The sequence below is a fragment of the Nerophis ophidion genome, linkage group LG05, assembly GCF_033978795.1.
Source record: "Nerophis ophidion isolate RoL-2023_Sa linkage group LG05, RoL_Noph_v1.0, whole genome shotgun sequence".
NCBI lineage: Eukaryota > Metazoa > Chordata > Actinopteri > Syngnathiformes > Syngnathidae > Nerophis > Nerophis ophidion.
In genome coordinates, this window is record NC_084615.1 from 48,692,788 (window position 1) to 48,715,516 (window position 22,729).

General features: G+C 43.0%; 1 protein-coding gene across 3 annotated transcripts; it reads left to right on the top strand.

The window, feature by feature from the left end:
* The first annotated feature begins 1,999 nt into the window (after positions 1 to 1,999).
* Positions 2,000 to 20,440, top strand: chga (chromogranin A). Of its 3 annotated transcripts, XM_061899586.1 has the most exons (9): positions 2,000 to 2,278; positions 2,369 to 2,421; positions 2,915 to 3,008; positions 4,023 to 4,025; positions 5,120 to 5,185; positions 5,257 to 5,346; positions 15,431 to 15,538; positions 17,656 to 17,987; positions 20,061 to 20,440. In XM_061899586.1, exons 1-9 carry the CDS (start codon positions 2,239 to 2,241, stop codon positions 20,142 to 20,144), a joined length of 870 nt encoding a protein of 289 aa, XP_061755570.1. In that variant the 5' UTR covers positions 2,000 to 2,238; the 3' UTR covers positions 20,145 to 20,440. The 3 variants fall into 3 exon arrangements, with proteins under 3 accessions (XP_061755570.1, XP_061755569.1, XP_061755568.1); XM_061899585.1 differs by lacking the exons at positions 4,023 to 4,025; positions 5,120 to 5,185; positions 5,257 to 5,346 and having other exon boundaries at positions 2,002 to 2,278; positions 20,058 to 20,440; XM_061899584.1 differs by lacking the exons at positions 2,000 to 2,278; positions 2,369 to 2,421; positions 2,915 to 3,008; positions 4,023 to 4,025 and having other exon boundaries at positions 4,994 to 5,185; positions 20,058 to 20,440.
* Positions 20,441 to 22,729: the final 2,289 nt, after the last annotated feature.

A 22,729-nucleotide genomic window follows, 5' to 3' on the forward strand; every position in this document is an offset into this window, starting at 1 on the left:
TTTAAACAGACTATAACTCCTCCTATGTTTTAATGTATATTTAATCTCATATGAATGTATTTTTGTACATATTTCTTATCATGATGTTCCATCTGTGTGTTGACAATGCTGTGCACCTGCACGCTGCCTGGTTGCATAATGCTCTTTTTATGAGCTTGAAAGAAAACCTCATTCATGGTTTAACAAAAAGCACGCTGCTGCCTCACGTAAGACAAACAGTGATGGACCTCTGACGCACCCTAGCCTTTTATTGTCCCTCAACAAAAAAATAAAAATAAAAAAGTAGACTGTGGAGTCGTCTGTGGATGCTGGAACCAGCAAACAGTCTTGATGCTTTGTTCTCTTTTAATGAATGTATCAGTATAACCAATGAGGTCCACTCAAGAGCATCAATTGAGCCAAAAGGGCTGGAGTGTCATCAACAGTGTGCGTTTGATAATTCAATGCAAACTTAATTTATGTTGTGATTGGTCAACCCATGTCTGTTTAGTATTTTTTTAAAACATGACAGCAATGATAATCCTTAATAAAAACAAACATTCCACAATAATTTTACAAACATGATACAGAACGTTAATCGCTATAAATGTAATATTTGTATATTAGATGTTCAACTAATCTGTTTACTAAAATGTCACTGATCTAAATATATTGCAGTACTCTTAAATATTATATTATAGCTAGAAAAAAAAAGATAAAATACAAATCCAAAGTTTGGACACACATTTCCACCCTATTGAATAAAGTGTGTCACTTTTGTATGTCATTTTATTTTAATCTTTGAAAATATTTGCTTGGTACAATACATTACATGTACTGTACATCATACTTTATACAGTATACATTACTTGTATAGTTATATATTTATATTTTATTTACGCATATTGATATTATTAGTATCTTATCTTAACTTGATAGCATTAGGCGGTTGGGGCATAGGTGGCCAAAGTGCTGCATGGGGACAATTTGTGTCTTGCTTTTTTTCTATCTATCTATCTATATATATACATATATATATATATAGATAGATGGATAGATAGATAGATAGTGCTGCATGGGGACAATTTGTGTCTTGCTTTTTTTCTATCTATCTATCTATATATATACATATATATATATAGATAGATGGATAAATAGATAGATAGATATAACCATTCATCCATCCATTATTCTACCGCTTATTCCCTTTGGGGTTGCAAGATGTGTATTATACACATTATATATATATGTATATGTGTGTGTATGTATATATATATGTATGTATATATATATGTATGTATATATATATATATATGTATGTATGTGTATGTATATATATATATATATATGTATGTGTATGTATATATATGTGTGTGTGTATGTATATATATATATATATATATATATATATATATGTATGTATATATATATATGTATAAATGTGTATGTATGGATGTGTGTGTGTGTGTATATATATATATATATATATTTATATATATAATATCTATATCACAATTAGGGCTTCACGTTGGAAGAGGGGTTAGTGCGTCTGCCTCACAATACGAAGGTCCTGCAGTCCTGGGTTCAATCCCAGGCTCGGGATCTTTCTGTGTGGAGTTTGCATGTTCTCCCTGTGAATGCGTGGGTTCCCTCCAGGTACTCCAGCTTCCTCCCACTTCCAAAGACATGCACCTGGGGATAGGTTGATTGGCAACACTAAATTGGCCCAAGTGTGTGAATGTGAGTGTGAATATTGTCTTTCTGTCTGTGTTGGCCCTGCGATGAGGTGGCCACTTGTCCAGGGTGTACACCGCCTTCTGCCAGATTGCAGCTGAGATAGGCGCCAAAAATAAAATGTAAATGTTAAAGTGGTCTTCACATACTTTGACTTTTTTCCCCAAAATGCTGCAAAAATTTGATTGAAATATTTGATTTGATTAAAGTATAGCGCTAATATTTTGTATAAGAATGCGTTTGCTACACTCCCTGACCAACACGGCGGTTACGAGCAGGTGCCGCTTGTCGTCACTTCCGGCTTCAGCTTTGCCATCAATACGCTTTGGATGCTGCTCGCAGTGTCCGCCAAAAGGAAGGAGGGAAGGAATTCAATAAAGGAGGCATTCCTGCTGTAGGACATTTTTATTGTCCAGAATGCATCCATAACCATTTGTTATTCTGGAAAGTGAAGATTAAAATCGTGAAAAAAGGCTTTTTTTTCCCCCCCCGGAGAGATTTTGAGGGTTTTTTTCGTCCCCAAAAATGATTGCTCTGCTGACTGTGACTCTCCTCATCAAAGGCGGTAAGATGATGGCCACTTTCTCGTTAATGTTGCTTTCGAACATCAAATACAAGCGGTGTGTTTTATTTGTTTTTGTCTAATTTCGTACAGTTTTGACATTGCCTGTGACTCCGCATGAGCCGGACACTGACGACGATGTCAAGGTACAGAAAACTATTTTTCTTAACGTCCTTAACGTACACATTCCACAATGTTAAACCAAATTATAAACTTCGCATAAAGCCTACTTTTAAATGTATTACCTTATGTTGACTGACTAGGAGTGTGTGTGGCTGTACTTATCGGTCGGTGAAAGTGTACCTAATTATGTGGCTTTTGTGGTCCATCCAAGCACGTGTTAGTAATTGTCCACTAGGGGGCGATGTGATTTTCAATGCATTATGAAAATAATTATGAAAATGAATATTCCAGCTGCAAAGTGGAGAGCCTTCCCCTCGATCTTATATTTTTGTACAGGGATGAAAAGATACTGTAAACCAGTCATTCTTAAATTATGACACACACACACACGTTAAATTTCCTTTCGTCCTTTTTAAAGACAAGAAGAGCCATACAATATTTTAGATAGTAGTCAATATATAAAACCTTTTTAGCGCTAATATTCGGGCCAAACTGTAATGCTCTCATCGTGTACAGGTGATGAAATGCGTGGTGGAGGCGCTGGCTGACGTACTATCCAGGCCACGCCCTTCACCTGTCAGCCAGGAGTGTCTGCAAACGTTGAGGACAGGTAATAACTTCTGTTTTTCTTGTAGAATGCATGAACGCAGCTATCTGAGTATTCACTTCAGTAAGTGTTTATAGTGCCTTGAAAGGTGTTTTACAAAATAAATGTATTATTGTCATTATCATTGTAATTATTTTTACCATTATTTACGCCTGCTAGGCAAATGTATTTTACCTAATAGGACACATTTATGAAACATTTACTGCATTTCCGCAAACAGTGGCCAGTGTTTAGTGAAGCCTTTATTAACTGCATTTTTAATATCAGGTCTAATAATACTCCTATACCAGACCTAGGCATATTAAGGCCCGGGGGCAACATGCGGCCCGTTAAGCTTTTCAATCTGGCCCGCTGGCCCAAATATTTTTTTTTAGATCTTTAAGATGGAAACTGTAGCTTCCATTATAATATGCAGTGATATTTTCTAATGATCGTAAGTTTTGAACTATACTAAGTGTTTCAATGGTTGGAATCTGCGCTTATGGATGATATACCAATTACTATGGTAATCTAATTAGTTACTACGGTCATCTCATTAGTTACTATGGTCATCTAATTAGTTACTATGGTCATCTAATTAGTTACTATGGTCATCTACATCACAGCAGCTCAGACGAGGCACCAAACAGTGTGGGCGGGAAGCGTTTCCACGGACGCGGAAGGAGCTTTTCACAACAAAGTTCTAAAGCTTAGTGATATATCAGATATATTAAGTTAAAGTACTCATGATTGTCAAACACACACTAGGTGTGGTGAAATTTGTCCTCTGCATTTGACCCATCACCCTTGATCACCCCCTGGGAAGTGAGAGGAGCAGTGGGCAGCAGCGGTGCTGTGCCCAGGAATCATTTATGGTGATTTAACCCCCAATTCCAACCATTGATGCTAAATGCCAAGCAGGGGGGCAATGGGTCCCAATTTTTATAGTCTTTGGTATGACTCGGCTGGGGTTTGAACTTACATTCTACCGATCTCAGGGCGGACACTCTAACCACTAGGCCACTGAGTATATATCAGATAGTAGGTGGGTTTATTTTGTACTCTTTGCGTTCATATTTCACTGGTTGTTGCATTTTTGTTGTGTTTTGCTTAAATGTAAAATATGTCAATCGAAAGGGAGTGTGACATTCATATTTTGTCAATATTCCGTGTTTTATCGTTCATAGGAAAATGTAAAATTCCGTTAGGTTTTTTTAAGGCAGTCTGTCATAACATTTTTAGTCTTCAATCAGACATTATTGTGAATTTTTGTATTAGTGTCCCTAAAAATAGATATACCGGCCCCCCCAGACACATTTTTTTCTGTAATTGTGGCCCCCCCAGTCAAAATATTTGCCCAGGCCTGTCCTATACTGTTCCTATTGCAAATAACAATCATGGTTGAAATAGTTTATTTAATTTTTACAATAATGCTACCGTGATTAAATATTGTAAGAATATTAATACATTTAATATAAATGAAAAAAAAGTAAATACATAAAATCACACGCAATTATGTATTCATTGTATTCTATTCAGGTACAATTGTTAAATTATTATGTGTATGTATTGTTTTAACATTAACCTGCTCCCGGCAATTTTTTTATGATTTCATACATGCTGTATATTAGCGTGGAGGACACTATAATTTCAAACCAATTGATCAATTATAACAGTTATGTTATAAACCATGCCAATTAAAAATATAAACTGCATTAATTATAATCAATTCCAAATAAAACAGCACTGTCTGCTGGATGTGTTCATGTACTGCCTCCCTCATTGCTTAAAGTGCAGGTCTCTTTGGGGGTTGATGCAAAGCATGCTGGCTGAGCTCCATCAGGTTAATGGATTGATGACGCAAAGGACGCTGGGTAAAAGAAAGAATTGAGTTACACGTGACCTTGTCGGGTTGGTAGTGTTCAGTCCCAGCAACCCTTCCTGAAAGGCACACCTCCCCTTCAGCATCTCACTGATTGGAAGTACAAAAGCTTTGCGGACATTGTTCTTCATCACGCTGTCGCAGTGAAACGTGTTTTAATGTCACGTAGCACTTTGCAGAATATGTCTTGATATTATGTTTATACTTTATATTCCACATTTAGCAGCGTTTGTGTTTGTGTGCTCCAGACGAGCGTGTCTTGTTACTCTCCTGCGCCATTACGACTTTCTGAAGGAGCTGCACGACATTGCCCCCCAGGGTACGTTTGTGTTCATTACAGCTACCCTGAATGCGTGCACTAATATACTGTACGCTACATTGCGTCGCTAGGTGGCGAATACAGAGTCAAGCCACCAGGTGGCGCCATTGCACCCGGTCATGTGACACGAGCGCCGCTGAGTTTAGAAGATGACGTCTCAGGTGAGTTTGGAAAAGTAGTTTGATGGTAAGGAACAACTCTTGCATTCCCTGTGGCAAGAAGTGGTATTGCAAGTCTAAACAGACCATTGTGAGAATATTTTTACAATAAATTGATTTAATGAACTGTGATGAGGTGGCGACTTGTCCAGGGTGTACGCCTCCTTCCGCCCGATTGTAGCTTAGATAGGCACCAGTGCTCCCCGCGACCCCAAAGGGAATAAGCGGTAGAAAATGGATGGATGGATAGATGGATGATTTAATGAAAGTTAATTAAAAAAACATGTACCTGGGGATAGGTTGATTGCCAACACTAAATTGGCCCTTGTGTGTGAATGTGAGTGTGAATGTTGTCTGTCTATCTGTGTTGACCCTGCGATAAGGTGGCGACTTGTCCAGGGTGTACAAAGCCTTCCGCCCGAATGCAGCTGAGATGGGGTCCAGAACCCCCAGCGGCCCCAGAGGGGACAAACGGTGGGAAATGGATAGTTAAAAAACAAACAAACACATGGACAACAAGGTCTTTATTTTTTAAGTTAACAGAAATTGACTTTCTATATAGAGAAACAATTTCACATTGAGGCCCCAATACAATTACAACTACAAATTGAAGTTAATATAAAAATATTACACTTTGAATCTACAATTAAATTGCAAATAAAATGTAAATTGAACATATTGCACATTGAAGCCTCAATTAAATTGATATTCTAAAATGTAATTAATCTACAAAAAAGCCCAAAACAATTACAAGCTGACACCACCATTAAATTCCAATAAAATGTATATTTTACTAATTCCTTTGAATCACAGACGACACAATTCAGTTAATAAATAAAGACATATTGAAGCTCAAATTAAGATGAGCTTGAGAAGTTCAGTTGAAATTTCAATGAACCTATATATATATATATATATATATATATATATATATATATATATATATATATATATATATATATATCAGTGACGTGTGGTGAGGCTCATGGCTGGTGAGGCACTGACTTCATCACAGTCAGATTTATAAACATATGAACCCTATAGAGTATCTTATTCACCATTTGATTGGCAGCAGTTAACGGGTTATGTTTAAAAGCTCATACCAGCATTCTTCCCTGCTTGGCACTCAGCATCAAGGGGTTGGAATTGGGGGTTAACTCACCAAAAATGATTCCCGGCAGCTGCTGCTCACTGCTCCCCTCACCTCCCAGGGGGTGAACAAGGGGATGGGTCAAATGTACAGGACACATTTCACCACACCTAGTGTGTATGTGACAAATATTGGTACTTTAACTTAATGTAGCAGGTACTTTAGTTAGTATAGTAGAAGTTCTCAATATTTGGGCTAATCAGAAGTCTAAATTACGACTCAGAGAGAGTAGGACAGAGACAATTAAATACTTTAAATGATACTGGTGTTATTTAAACATGTACAGTGCAACAACTAGTGGACAGACATTAAAGGCCTACTGAAATTAGATTTTCTTTTTACCACAATTTTCTCACCGAAAACTGCCGGTTGACAGGTGGTCGGGATCCATGTTCGCTTGACCGCTCTGTTCCATAGTAAAGTTTCACCTTCGAGAATTTTAAACAAGGAAACACAGGCTATGTTTGTGTGGCTAAAGGCTAAAAGCTTCCAACCTCCATCTTTCTACTTTGACTTCTCCATTATTAATTGAACAAATTGCAAAAGATTCAGAAATACAGATGTCCAGAATACTGTGTAATTATGCGATTAAAGCAGACTACTTATAGCTTGGATCGGGCTGGAAAATAATGTTCGCTACAACCCGAGACGTCAAACGCACGCGTCATCATACCGCGACGTTTTCAACACGACACTTCACGGGAAATTTAAAATTGCAATTTAGTAAACTAAAAAGGCCGTATTGGCATGTGTTGCAATTTTAATATTTCATCATTGATATATATAAACTATCAGACTGCGTGGTCGGAAGTAGTGGGTTTTAGTAGGCTTTTAATAGGAATGGCCATTCAAAACAAAATAAAAAAAACAGAAAGGAATCTCAACAAACAATGTTGGTTTAGTTCAGGTAATTCATAAAAAGTAATGTCAAAAGTTCTTCAAGTTTATCGGAGCCATATGAGACTGATCCCAGTCCATATGTGCATTCGCAGTTCACACAGCCACACGGGTTGGCGTTGTGGATATGGCAGTTTGTAGTGAAAGTTCAGTTTATGGGCAGGTTGTGTATGAGGTAGTGCAAAAGGCCGCAGAGCAATGAAGTGCGAGGCAAGATGTTCGGCTATAAGCCGCCTACCGGCCCGACCAGAGCAGGTGCAGTTCAGGGGTTGAGGAGGTGGAGATCCTAGGGCTCGGGCTCGAGGCCTATCTACAGCTCGCCATCCAAGACTTAGGGACCCGGCCTTCGTAAACACAGGACCCGTAGTTCAATCAATGTGCGCACATAAATATCAACATTAAGTCATCTATTGTTCGAACTTCAATAAATAAATTACACTTATTATTTTCATTATTAGCGATAATACCGCTAACATTAACAATATTAAATAATCACATGTATGTAGAAAATAAAAAACACGACAGTACACAGTGTTGTCACTACGACAGGTGTAACGCAGTGTTGTCACTATGACAGATGTAACGCAGTGTTGTCACTATGACAGGTGTAACGCAGTGTTGTCACTACGACAGGTGTAACGCAGTGTTGTCACTACGACAGGTGTAACGCAGTGTTGTCACTACGACAGGTGTAACGCAGTGTTGTCACTATGACAGGTGTAACGCAGTGTTGTCACTATGACAGGTGTAACGCAGTGTTGTCACTATGACAGGTGTAACGCAGTGTTGTCACTATAACAGGTGTAACACAGTGTTGTCACTATGACAGGTGTAACAAAGTGTTGTCACTATGACAGGTGTAACACAGTGTTGTCACTATGACAGGTGTAACAAAGTGTTGTCACCACGACAGGTGTAACACAGTGTTGTCACTATGACAGGTGCAACACAGTGTTGTCACCATGACAGGTGTAACAAAGTGTTGTCACTATGACAGGTGTAACACAGTGTTGTCACTATGACAGGTGCAACACAGTGTTGTCACCATGACAGGTGTAACCGCGCTACTTCATTGTTTTTACTGTAGCATAAAATATGCAGATGGCCTTAAAACGCCACAATACTCAGTCACCATATTTAAGTACCCAAAATAAAGACTCGACATAAATATAAATTCAATCGGATCAGAAACATTGGAGGAAACGGGATTTAAATCCGATGCTAACCGCCCATAGAAAATACATGGGTACGGCTAGTAGCTACTATTAGCAAACAAATTCACTCACCAACTCGGCTTAATATCTCAACATCGACACACTCTTTCGTCGCAACTCTGCCCTGATGGTCGGCAGCTATAAGTTTACAATTAGTTGTAAAATGTTGGACGGTTGTTTTTACGATATGCAGGCAAACAACAACTTTAAAACATACCGGCTTCAGATGTCCCCAGGCCTAGCCGAGTAGTCGCATGATCTCTGGGATGACTAGCGCCCTCTACCACAAGGAGGCGAGCCTCACACAGTGCGTCTTCGCAGCCGTTTTATGATTGCCCAGCACAAGAAATACGTTACACGCATACATTTGTTGACAAAATACACTGTACATTATATACCTCAGCTAACTAAACTATGGAAATGGGGCACGATGGCGAGCGCCTGGTGGCCGGGCCTGTCCCCATGGGGCCCGGCCGGGCACAGCCCGAAGAGGCAACGTGGGTCATCCCTCCAATGGGCTCACCACTCATAGGAGGGGCCATAGAGGTCGGGTACATTGTGACCTGTGCGGCAGCCGAAGGCAGGGAACTTGGCGGTTCGATCTACGGCTACATGAGCTAGCTCTTGGGACGTGGAACGTCACCTCATTGGGGGGGAAGGAGCCTGAGCTAGTGCGCGAGGTAGAGAAGTTCCGACTGGATACAGTCGGACTCACCTCGACGCACAGCAAGGGCTCTGGAACCAGTTCTCTCAAAAGGGACTGGACTTTCTTCCACTCTGTCGTTGCCGGCAGTGAGAGGCGACGGGCTGGGGTGGAAATTATCGTTGTCCCCCGGCTCAAAGCCTGCACGTTGGAGTTCAACCCGGTGGACAAAAGGGTAGCCTCCCTCCGCCTTTTGGGCGGGGGGACGGGTCTTGACTGTTGTTTGTGCTTACGCATCAAACAGCAGTTCAGAGTACCCACCATTTTTGGGTTCACTAAAGGGAGTACTGGAAAGTGCTCCCCCGGGTAATTCCCTTGTCCTACTGGGGGACTTCAACGCTCATGTTGGCAACGACAGTGAAACCTGGAGAGGTGTGATTGGGAAGAATGGCCGCCCGGATCTAAACCCGAGTGATGTTTTGTTATTGGACTTTTGTGCTCGTCACGGATTGTCCATAACAAACACCATGTTCAAACATAAGGGTGTCCATATGTGCACTTGGCACCAGGACACCCTAGGCCGCAGTTCCATGATCGACTTTGTAGTTGTGTCATCAAATTTGTTTTGGACGCTCTGGTGAAGAGAGGGGCGGAGCTTTCTACCGATCACCACCTGGTGGTGAGTTGGCTGCGATGGTGGGGGAGGATGCCAGACAGACCTGGCAGGCCCAAGCGCATTGTGAGGGTCTGCTGGGAACGTCTGGCAGAGTCTCCTGTCAGAGAGAGTTTCAATTCCCACCTCCGGAAGAACTTTGAACATGTCACGAGGGAGGTGCGGGACATTGAGTCCGAGTGGAGTATGTTCCGCACCTCTATTGTCGAGGCGGCTGATTGGAGCTCTGGCCGCAAGGTTGTTGGTGCCTGTCGTGGTGGTAATCCCAGAACCCATTGGTGGACACCAGCAGTGAGGGATGCCGTCAAGCTGAAGGAGTCTTATAGGGTTCTTTTGGCTCATAGGACTCCGAAGGCAGTGGACGGGTACCGACGGGCCAAGCGGTGTGCAGTTTTAGCCGTCGCGGAGGCAAAAACTCGGACATGGGAGTTCGGGGAAGCCATGGAAAACGACTTCCGGGCGGCTTCGAAGAGATTCTGGACCATCATCCCCCGCCTCAGGAAGGGGAAGCAGTGCACTGTCAACACCGTGTATGGTGCGGATAGTGTTCTGCTGACTTCGACTGCGGATGTTGTGGATCGGTGGAGGGAATACTTCGAAGACCTCCTCAATCCCAATAACACGTCTTCTTATGAGGAAGCGGTGCCTGGGGAATCTGTGGTGGGTTCTCCTATTTCTGGGGCTGAGGTTGCTGAGGTAGTTAAAAAGCTCATCGGTGGCAAGGCCCTGGGGGTAGATGAGATCGCCCCGGAGTTCCTTAAGGCTCTGGATGCTGTGGGGTTGTCTTGGTTGTCAAGACTCTGCAGCATCGCGGGGAAATCGGGAGCGGTACCTCTGGATTGGCAGACCGGGTTGTTGGTCCCTCTCTTTAAGAAGGGGGACCGAAGGGTGTGTTCCAACTATCGTGGGATCACACTCCTCAGCCTTCCCGGTAAGGTTTATTTAGGTGTACTGGAGAGGAGGCTACGCCGGATAGTCGAACCTCGGATTCAGGAGGAACAGTGTGGTTTTCGTCCTGGTTGTGGATCTGTGGACCAGCTCTTTACTCTCTGCAGGGTTCTTGAGGGTGCATGGGAGTTGCCCAACCAGTCTACATGTGCTTTGTGGACTTGGAGAAGGCATTTGACCGTGTCCCTCGGGAAGTCCTGTGGGGATTGCTCAGCGAGTATCGGGTACAGGACTGTCTTATTGTGGCGGTCCGCTCCCTGTATGATCAGTGTCAGAGCTTGGTCCGCAATGCTGGCAGTAAGTCGGACACGTTTTCCAGTGAGGGTTGGACTCCGCCAAGGCTGTCCTTTGTCACCGATTCTGTTCATAACTTTTATGGACAGAATTTCTATGCGCAGTCAAGGCGTTCACGAGAGGGGGAAGAGTGGATCGTGAGATCGACAGGCGCATCGGTGCGGCGTCTTCAGTAATGTGGACGTGGTCGCGATCCGTTGTGGTGAAGAAGGAGCTGAGCCGAAAGGCAAAGCTCTCAATTTACCGGTCGATCTACGTTCCCATCCTCACCTATGGTCATGAGCTATGGGTCATGACCGAAAGGATAAGATCACGGGTACAAGCGGACGAAATGAGTTTCCTCCGCCGGGTGACGGGGCTCTCCCTTAGAGATAGGGTGAGAAGCTCTGCCATCCGAGAGGAGCTCAAACTAAAGCCGCTGGTCCTCCACATCGAGAGGAGCCAGATGAGGTGGCTCGGGCATCTGGTCAGGAGCCACCCGAACGCCTCCCTAGGCAGGAGGCCACGGGGAAGACCCAGGACACTTTGGGAAGACTATGTTTCCCGGCTGGCCTGGGAACGCCTCGGGATCCCCCGGGAAGAGCTAGACGAAGGGGCTGGGGATAGGGAAGTCTGGGCTTCCCTGCTTAGGCTGCTGCCCCTGCGACCTGACCTTGGATAAACGGAAGAAGATGGATGGATGGTCTACAACTTTAACTTCATTCATCCATCCATCCATCTTCTTCCGCTTATCCGAGGTCGAGTCGCGGGCGCAACAATCTAAGCAGGGAAACCCAGACTTCCCTTTCCCCAGCCACTTCGTCTAGCTCTTCCCGGGGTATCCCGAGGCGTTCCCAGGCCAGCCGGGAGACATAGTTTTCCCAACGTGTCCTGGGTCTTCCCCGTGGCCTCCTACCGGTTGGACGTGCCCTAAACACCTCCCTAGGGAGGCGTTCGGGTGGCATCCTGACCAGATGCCCGTACCACCTCATCTGGCTCCTCTCGATGTGAAGGAGCAGCGGCTTTACTTTGAGTCCCTCCCGGATGGCAGAGCTTCTCACCCTATCTCTAAGGGAGAGCCCCGCCACACGGCGGAGGAAACTCATTTCGGCCGCTTGTACCCGTGATCTTATCCTTTCGGTCATGACCCAAAGCTCATGACCATAGGGGGAGGATGGGAACGTAGATCGACCGGTAAATTGAGAGCTTTGCCTTCCGGCTCAGCTCCTTCTTCACCACAACGGATCGGTACAACGTCCGCATTACTGAAGACGCCGCACCGATCCGCCTGTCGATCTCATGATCCACTCTTCCCTCACTCGTGAACAAGACTCCTAGGTACTTGAACTCCTCCACTTGGGGCAGTGTCTCCTCCCCAACCCGGAGATGGCCTTCCACCCTTTTCCGGGCGAGAACCATGGACTCGGACTAGGAGGGGTTGATTCTCATTCCGGTCGCTTCACACTCGGTTGCAAACCGCTCCAGTAAGAGCTGAAGATCCCGGTCAGATGAAGCCACCAGGACCACATCATCTGCAAAAAGCAGAGACCTAATCCTGCGATCACCAAACCGGAACCCCTCAACGCCTTGACTGCGCCTAGAAATTCTGTCCATAAAAGTTATGAACAGAATCGGTGACAAAGGACAGCCTTGGCGGAGCCCAACTCGCACTGGAAATGTGTTCGACTTACTGCCGGCAATGCGGACCAAGCTCTGGCATTGATCGTACAGGGAGCGGACCGCCACAATAAGACAGTCCGATACCCCATACTCTCTGAGCACTCCCCACAGGACTTCCAGAGGGACACGGTCGAATGCCTTCTCCAACTCCACAAAGCACATGTAGACTGGTTGGGCAAACTCCCATGCACCCTCAAGAACCCTGCGGAGAGTATAGAGCTGGTCCACAGTTCCATGACCAGGACGAAAACCACACTGTTCCTCCTGAATCCGAGGTTCGACTATCCGGCGTAGCCTCCTCTCCAGTGCACCTGAATAAACCTTACCGGGAAGGCTGAGGAGTGTGATCCCACGATAGTTGGAACACACCGTCCGGTCCCCCTTCTTAAAGAGAGGAACCACCACCCCGGTCTGCCAATCCAGAGTGTCCACGCGATGCTGCAGAGTCTTGTCAACCAAGACAGCCCCACAGCATCCAGAGCCTTAAAGAACTCCGGGCGGATCTTGTCCACCCCCGGGGCCTTGCCACCGAGGAACTTTTTAACTACCTCAGCGACCTCAGCCCCAGAAATAGGAGAGTCCACCACAGATGCCCCAGGCACTGCTTCCTCATAGGAAGACGTGTTGGTGGGATTGAGGAGGTCTTCGAAGTATTCCTTCCACCTATCCACAACATCCGCAGTTGAGGTCAGCAGAACACCATCCGCACCATACACGGTGTTGATAGTGCACTGCTTCCCCTTCCTGAGGCGGCGGACGGTGGTCCAGAATCGCTTCGAAGCCGTCCGGACGTCGTCTTCCATGGCTTCCCCAAACTCTTCCCATGTCCGAGTTTTTGCCTAAGCGACCGCTGAAGCCGCACACCGCTTGGCCTGTCGGTACCTGTCCACTTCCTCCGGAGTCCTATGAGCCAAAAGGACCCGATAGGACTCCTTCTTCAGCTTGACGGCATCCCTCACCGCTGGTGTCCACCAAGGGGTTTTAGGATTTCCGCCTCGACAGGCACCAACTACCTTGCGGCCACAGCTCCGATCAGCCGCCTCGACAATAGAGTTGCGGAACATGCTCCACTCGGACTCAATGTCCAGCACCTCCCTCGTGACATGTTCGAAGTTCTTCCGGAGGTGGAAATTGAAACTTTCTCTGACAGGAGACTCTGCCAGACGTTCCCAGCAGACCCTCACACTACGTTTGGGCCTGCCAGGTCTGTCCGGCATCCTCCCCCACCATCGCAGCCAACTCACCACCAGGTGATGATCGGTGTAAAGCTCAGCCCCTCTCTTCACCCGAGTGTCCAAAACATAAGGCCGCAAATCCGATGACACAACTACAAAGTCGATCATGGAACTGCGGCCTAGGGTGTCCTGGTGCCAAGTGCACATATGGACACCCTTATGTTTGAACATGGTGTTTGTAATGGACAAACTGTGACGAGCACAAAAGTCCAATAACAAAACACCACTCGGGTTCAGATCCGGGCGGCCATTTTTCCCAATCACGCCTCTCCAGGTTTCACAGTCGTTGCCAACATGAGCGTTGAAGTCCCCCAGTAGGACAAGGGAATCACCCGGGGGAGCACTTTCCAGTACTCCCTCGAGTGTACCCAAAAAGGGTGGGTACTCTGAACTGCTGTTTGGTGCGTAAGCACAAACAACAGTCAGGACCCGTCCCCCCACCCGAAGGCGGAGGGAGGCTACCCTTTCGTCCACTGGGTTGAACTCCAACGTGCAGACTTTAAGCCGGGGGGAAACCAGAATTGCCACCCCAGCCCGTCGCCTCTCACTGTCGGCAACGCCAGAGTGGAAGAGGGTCCAGTCCCTCTCGAGAGAAGTGGTTCCAGAGCCCTTGCTGTGCGTCGAAGTGAGTCCGACTATATCCAGCCGGAACTTCTCCACTTCGCGCACTAGCTCAGGCTCTTTTCCCCCCAGTGAGGTGACGTTCCACGTCCCAAGAGCTAGCTTCTGTAGCCCAGGATCGGACCGCCAAGTGCCCTGCCTTCGGCTGCCGCCCAGCTCACATTGCACCCGACCTCTATGGCCCCTGCTATGGGTGGTGAGCCCATTGGAGGGATGACCCACGTTGCCTCTTCGGGCTGTGCCCGGCCGGGCCCCATGGGAACAGGCCCAGCCACCAGGCGCTCGCTATCGTGCCCCACCTCCGGGCCTGGCTCCAGAAGGGGGCCCCGGTGACCCACGTCCGGGCGAGGGAAATCTGGGTCCATGTTTTGTCTTCTTCATAGAGGTCTTCGAGCTGCTCTTTGTCTGATCCCTCACCTCGAACCTGTTTGACTTGGGAGACCCTACTTTAACTTCATTACAATTAAAAAAAAAGTCATAATAAAACCTAGACTGAAAAATGTAAATAACATTATTGTAAAACAAAACATTTCCATTGAAGCCACATTTTTATAAAAATAATGTAAAATATATTTTACCTGAAAGCAATAACTCTGCATTTTTGTTGATCCAATCACCCTCCTCTGTTAATGGCTAGTGAGGCAGCCAAGTCATTTCGCTAATAAATTGCTTCTTCTGTGAGTGAAACCACCTTGCTGCAAATTCCATCTCTTCTAGTAAATCACATTTCCCACCGGCTACCTTTTTTATCAGATCAATCCATGTTGGACGCTTTAGGAGGACCTGGCGAGCAATCCATCCTGTCCCAGAAAAGAATGATGACCGGTAATGAGAACGTGGAAGAGGAGGAGGAGAAAAAAGGTTGTCACATAAAAACACTGCAGCATATTTTAACGTTCAATGATGTATGAGCAAAATGAATGATGTGCATTGAAAGAATAACAAGTGCATGAAAAATAGCATTTAAAGTTAAACATTGTAAAGTGAAACCTGTTAATTTACTTCATGGATTTTAGATTTTAGAGATTACAACACTTAAGTCTTTTTATTTGTACACATTTTATCTGATTAAGTCAACAGTGTATATTAATTAAACAGTGCAAAGTAATTCCAATTGTGCAGATTAATCAACAGTGCAGACTAACTCCACTTTGCAGGTTAACAGTGCGGATTAACCCAAACGTGCAAATTATTTTAGCAGTTCCCATTAAACCGACAGTGCAAAATAACTCAACAGTACAGATTAACTCAACGATGCAAACACAATCAGCACTGAGTTAGCAGTGCAGAAAATCTTAACAGTGCAGATTAACCCAACAATATAGATTAACGCAAAATAGCTCAACAATGCAGATTAACCCAACAGTGCAAACAAAATCAGCATTGAGTCATCAGTACAATTTAACCCAACACTGCAGATTAATGCAACAACGCAGGTTAAGAAAACCATGCATATTACTCAACAGTGCAGAATAACCTAACAATGTAGATTAACCCAACAGACCAAACAAACTCAGCACCGAGTTAACAGTAAAGATTAACCCCACAGTGCAGATTAACCCAACAGTGCCGATTAATCTAACAATGCAGATTAACCTAACAAAGCAGATTAGCCCAACAGCGCAGATTAACCCAACAATGTAGATTAACCTAACAGAGCAAAATACCTCAGCACTGAGTCAGCAGTCCAGATTAACCCAACAATTAGATTAATCTACCAGTGCAGATTAACCCAACAAAACAGACTAACCCAACAATTAGAATAATCAAACTGTGCAGATTAACCCAACAATTAGATTAATCCAACAGTGTAGATTAAACCAACAGTATAGATTAACCCATCAATGCAGATTAATGCATCAATGCAGATTAACCCATCAATGGAGGTTAACCTAACAATTAGATTATTTCAACAGTGCAGATTAACCTGTGCAGATTAACCCATAACTAGCAATGTGCGCATTGACACATTTAACTGGATTTAAAGCCAAACCGGAATAAAAATTATTTATGTTAACATGCCATTCTGAATATTGTAACCGAAACAAACAAGTTCGGCTCTAAATTTCATTCAGATTGAGACAGGTGGTTTATCCCGAAATTCATTCGGAATGGAGCACATGAAAATACATCTTCCGAAATTCAGGTTAGAATTATCCTTACTGCGCATGTCTTTGATGTCAGCCATACTTTGATGGTAAAGGTGGGACTAAATTTAATAGTTTCGGAATGAAGCGACTGTCTTGCTGTTGTCTCCCCACATGCAACATGTACAGACATAGCGTTATGTCCTGTGGAGTTTGTTGCTTTAAAATGAGACTAGCAAAAACAAAAGTATGGTCTGGTGTCTCATGTGTCGATGTAACAATAAAAGAAGGGATCCAGTTGTCCTCTCAACGAGCTGTCTTGTCCACGACATTACATCTACTCCAAGGGCTAACTGCTAGCCTCAAACACATACACAGAATGTTGATACATGAAGACGTGCCGCAACCTGTATATAATCACAACATAAAAAGCACTGAACAGCTACATTTAATAAAGAGAGGTAAAACAAATGCAGTGAACGGAAGGAAAACGGATAAATAAATAAATACCGTGATAGCATTGCACATGCAGAAATGCACAAAGCCATGTTTCTTAACAGTGGAAGTCTACTGCTTCTTCAGCGTCTGCAGGGAGCCAAAAATGGCGCCATAGCACCAATATTACAACATATTACTGTTTATGTTAGGTTCTGTGCATGTCTAAGTAAAATATTCTGATTTAAGGTATGATGCATGAAAATGCACGTCATAACCATATAATTTTCCTAGGGTCCATGTACACAGTAACATTCTAATCTGAATGATGATCAGATTAAATAAATGTGGCTGGTGTAGAATAACCCAAGAGTGCATTCACAGTAGCTTCTCTCAAATTACTAGATATTGTTTAAGAAATTATGAAACAATAACTTTCTACATTATCATTTGTAGGATCTGAAGGATTGAAATCTAAAGAGTTTCACAGTGAAGATGAAGAGGAGGAAGACAAAAGATCTGATATCTTTTTCTCAGACCATTCTGAGGAGAAAAACAGTGAGGAGGAAAATGACGATGAAATGAAGAGGAGCAGGAAGAAATCATCAGGAGGTGAGAAGCAGCAGGAAGAACCTCATCACTCAAAGGAGATGTCAGAGGCAGAGGAAGTGACGAAAAAGGAGGAGATGAAGATGAAGAAAAGTAACAGAACTCCAGAAGAGAAGGAGCTGCAGATGATCGCTCGAAGAGGACCAGAGGAGGAGGGCAGTGCTTTACGGAAGACCGAGGTACAACTAACACCATACTCAGCATAAATATAATAATAATGATAAAAAAAAATGTTTTCCTTGTAAGTGCACAAAGCAAAAGCATGCCTGGATGAGTTTGGTGTAGAATAACCTTTTTTTCCACTTCTTGTAGGTGTCCCAAAACTTTTGACTTCTCACGATATATTTAAATACAAAGTGTTAGCATATACAGCAAATTTGGCTGCTTTTACTTTCATATAAAAGTAGAATTTAGATTGTTTTTATAATAAACCAAAGTATTACAGTCGTGACGAAAAGTTTACATACACTTGTAAAGAACATAATGTCATGGCTGTCTTGAATTTCCAATAATTTCTACAACTCTTACTTTTTGTGATAAAATGATTGGAGCACATACTTGCTGGTCACAAACATTCATGATGTTTGGTTCTTTTATGAATTTACTAAGGGTCTACTGAAAATGTGTACAAATCTGCTGGGTCAAAAGTATACATACAGCAATGTTAATATTTGGTTACATGTCCCTTGGCAAGTTTTACTGCAATAAGGCGGTTTTGGTAGCCATCCACAAACTTCTGGCAAGCTTCTGGTTGAATTTTTGACCACTCTTCTTGACAATATTAGTGCAGTTCAGCTAAATGTCTTGGTTTCTGACATGGACTTGTTCCTTCAGCATTGTCCACACATTTAAGTCAGGACTTTGGGAAAACCTTTCTAAAACCTTAATTCTAGCCTGATTTAGCCATTCCTTTACCACTTTTGACATGTGTTTGGGGTCATTGTCCTGTTGGAACACACAACTGTGCCCAAGACCCAACCTCCAGGCTGATTATTTTAGGTTGTCCTGAAGAATTTGGAGGTAATCCTCTTTTTTCATTGTCCCATTTAAAGCACCAGTTATTTTGGCAGCAAAACGGGCCCAGAGCATAATACTACCACCACCATTCTTGACGGTAGGATGGTGTTCCTGGGATTAAAGGCCTCACCTTTTCTCCTGCAAACATATTGCTGGGTATTGTGGCCAAACAGCTAAATTGTTGTTTCATCTGACATCACATGGAGAAAGATAAGACCTTCTGGAGGAAAGTTCTGTGGTCAGGTTTTAGAATAGCCCTCCCAAAGTCCTGACTTAAACGTGTGGACAATGCTGAAGAAACAAGTCCATGTAAGAAAACCAACAAATGTTTCTGAACTGTACTAATTTTGTCAAGAAGAGTGGTCAAATATTAAACCAGAAGCTTGACAGAAGTTTGTGGATGGGTACCAATAGCACTTTATTGCAGTGAAACTTGCCAAGGGACATGTAACCAAATATTAACATTGCTGTATGTATGCTTTTGACCTATCAGATTGGGTCACATTTTCAGTAGACCCATAATAAATTCATAGAAGAACCAAATTTAATGAATGTTTTTTTGTGACCAACAAGTATGTCCTCCAATCACTCTACCACAAAAAATAAGAGTTGTAGAATTTTTTGGAAACTCAAGACAGTCATGACATTATGTTCTTTACAAGTGTATGTAAACTTTTGATCGTGACTGTATATGCTGTAATTATTTACCGGGCAGCACGTTAGTACTGTCAGGTTAGGACTCATGCGTGGGTTCTTCCGGGTACTCTGGCTTCCTCCCACCTCCAAATTCATGCACCTGGGGATAGGTTGATTGGCAACACTAAATTGGCCCTAGTGTGTGAATGTGAGTGTCTGTCTATCTGTGTTGGCCCTGTGATGAGGTGGCGACTTGTCCAGGGTGTACACCGCCTTCCGCCTGAGTGCAGCTGGGTTAGGCTCCAGCACCCTTGCAACCTTGATAGAGACAAGCAGTAGAAAATGGATGGATGAGTGCACCAACTCGGGAACATGAAAACTAAACTATGTTGGCCACTTATAAAAATTTTAGACAAAGTGCATCCTTTGACAGATCAGTACAGATCGCGTACATAATTCTTGATATTACAGTCTCAGTAAATGTACTTAATATTATTATTTAGAATGTTTGTAATCATTTTTAAATATTTGAAAGAGTTGTTTTGCTGTATGTTAGTATTTTTAAACAAAAAAATATATTCTTGTGATTACATCAGCAGGAGGCAGATGTTGAAAGGCTCGCCGCCATCGAGTCCGACCTGGAAAATGTGGCTCAGAAGCTTCACGATCTTCGACGAGGCTGAAACGAGTTGACCTCCTGCGCTTCCTCCTCGTCCTACTTTTTCTCCTTCCTAAAGGTAGTGTGCTGTTCCATGTGACCACACGTCACAACCAACATCCTCTCTTGTGACACTGAACCTCACTCTCTTGATTTTGTCTGCGACTTGTCCTTGTGTGTTTTACTTGATTTAATTTGTCGAACGTACAAAGAACACGTTTTATTATTTTAAAAGCACTTAATTGTCAAACCACACTGAAAAATGTTGATCTTTTGAACGGCTCGAATAAATTTAATGCAATAAAATCTAGTTGCTTTCAACACGTTTACGTTGTCTGTTTGAAGAGATTTTGTTACATAGATAGATAGATAGATAGATAGATAAGTTATCTATCTATCTATTGTTAAACATATCCTGCCAATGACTTGGTGAAAAACATGGTGATGAATTTAATTTATTTTTATGTAATATAAATTTCACAGGATTAGAAGTATGATCAGTGGTTGGCATTTAGTGATGTGTTGTTCACATTTGCGCTGACTGAGCAGTTTGCTCCTTATAGCACCGCTATCACAACATTGGTGGTGTTGCTGCTGTGTTTTATGAATATTCTTGATCATAAATGAACTTGTGGTCAGGTAGCTACATGCGTTCACTTCCACTTGGTTGCAAACAATGGAAAATAATATCAATAACTAAAAAAGCATGCCTTTTGGTAGATGTTACCTGTGATTGCTTAAAAAGACAAGCCGGACTGAAATGCTAACACCACGCTAGCCAGATAAGTAACAGAATTGACTCTTTGGTGTAGAACTGCAAAATGAGAAAAAAATAGCTAGAATCCTAACACCTGAACATTATCACACTTACAGTAAGCATGCGTAAAAGAACAAAGTATTTGACTCTTAGACTTAGACAAATTTTAATGATCCACAAGGGAAATTGTTGAGACATCGATCCATCCATCTCAGCTACAATCAGGCGGAAGGCGCGTACACCCTGGACAAGTTGCTATTGTTGAGACATACACTTGCAAAATTAGCTGAAAAGCTAGCAGTTAACTCACGTGAAGTATCAAAGTATTAACTTTGAGGTGTGCCTGATGCGTTTCTGCCTGCACCTAAAGTCAGCAATTTTCCCTTCCCTAGTTGACTGCAGTTCAAAGACATGCATTTATTTTTTTTAATAAACAACGCTTTACAAAGGTATATACTGGTAATCTCAAATAATCAATAAATCCACTTGCAAAATGTAAATAACTTTAGTCCATCCACATTGTTCATTATTCAAATTTAAAGCGTCTCTTTTGATCTTAACTTTGACTGTGGTTAACATATTCAGTGGTAACGTTTCCGTAACTAAACGCTCTAATTATTGATTAGGGGATGGTGTGGCGCGGTTGGGAGAGTTGCTGTACAAGCAACCTGAGGGTTCCTGGTTCGATCCCCACATTCTACCAACCTCTTCATGTCCGTTGTGTCCTTGAGCAAGACACTTCACCCTTGCTCCTGATGGGTCGTGGTTAGGGCCTTGCATGGCTGCTCACACCATCAGTGTGTGAATGTGTGTGTGAAAGGGTGAGTGTGGAAATGGTGTCAAAGCACTTTGAGTACCTAAGCGCTATACACGTATAACCCATAACCCATTATCGATAATTATCGATTTAAAAAAAAAAATGTTTTCGCTATCGTAAGAATGAAATATTTTTAAGTATTCTTTTTTAATCCATTATCAGGAGCTAGTATTTTCCTATGTAGTGTGTCTTCTCGTGATCTCTTTGCTTTTATCTTATGTCCGCTAGTAAACTCTTTGTTTTGTTTAAAGGCCTCCTGTTGGTCGGCTCACAGAGCTGTTTTGGCAAGTTCTTATGAAGGCCTTAGCTTTGCGCCTTTCTGGGCGTGAGGGGCTGTTTTCGCGCTACTTAAGATGACTCTTTTTGTTTGGCTTTAGACCTCTTCTTGCTGATGCTATTGTTGCATTGTAAGGACTGGTCTTCTAAAACTTTAGTAAAACTTGGCCAAGTACTATTCTGTCTTGGTGGTCTTTCTTACTCAACATATACATTATGTCATCCAAAATAACTTGGGATTGACCAGTGTGTTTTATTACTTGAGAGTAAGACTGGTCAGGCGCAACGCTGTTCAAATATTTTGAATCCATATATGCTGTTAATTTTGTAATATTTTTTTCACGACTCAAAAGTTGTAAAACTGTAGTAGCACGGCAGGAATTGCAAATGCGGCGCATGCAAGTGGAAGCGGATCAGGCAGCTCACTTAATTAGAACATTGACAGTGAATACATGTAAAATGTGTTAACGTTAACATGGTAACAGTTCGCATGCGTCAAGAAACAAAATATTTGACTGAGGCGTATACCAGCATCGATTGTCGTTAGCATGCTAACATGCAAGCAGCATTTTGACGCTGAAACCATTTAAATCGGTTGAGAAATGTGGCAGTATTAACACTTTTTAATACAGAATACATACGGAAAAGTCGAAAATCAGGGAAAAGCGAGAATTTTTGGAACTTTGAAAATTTTTGTTGATAAATGTGGAATGTTTGAAACATTATCCATTCCTTTTGAATGAGCCACATGATGGCTTTG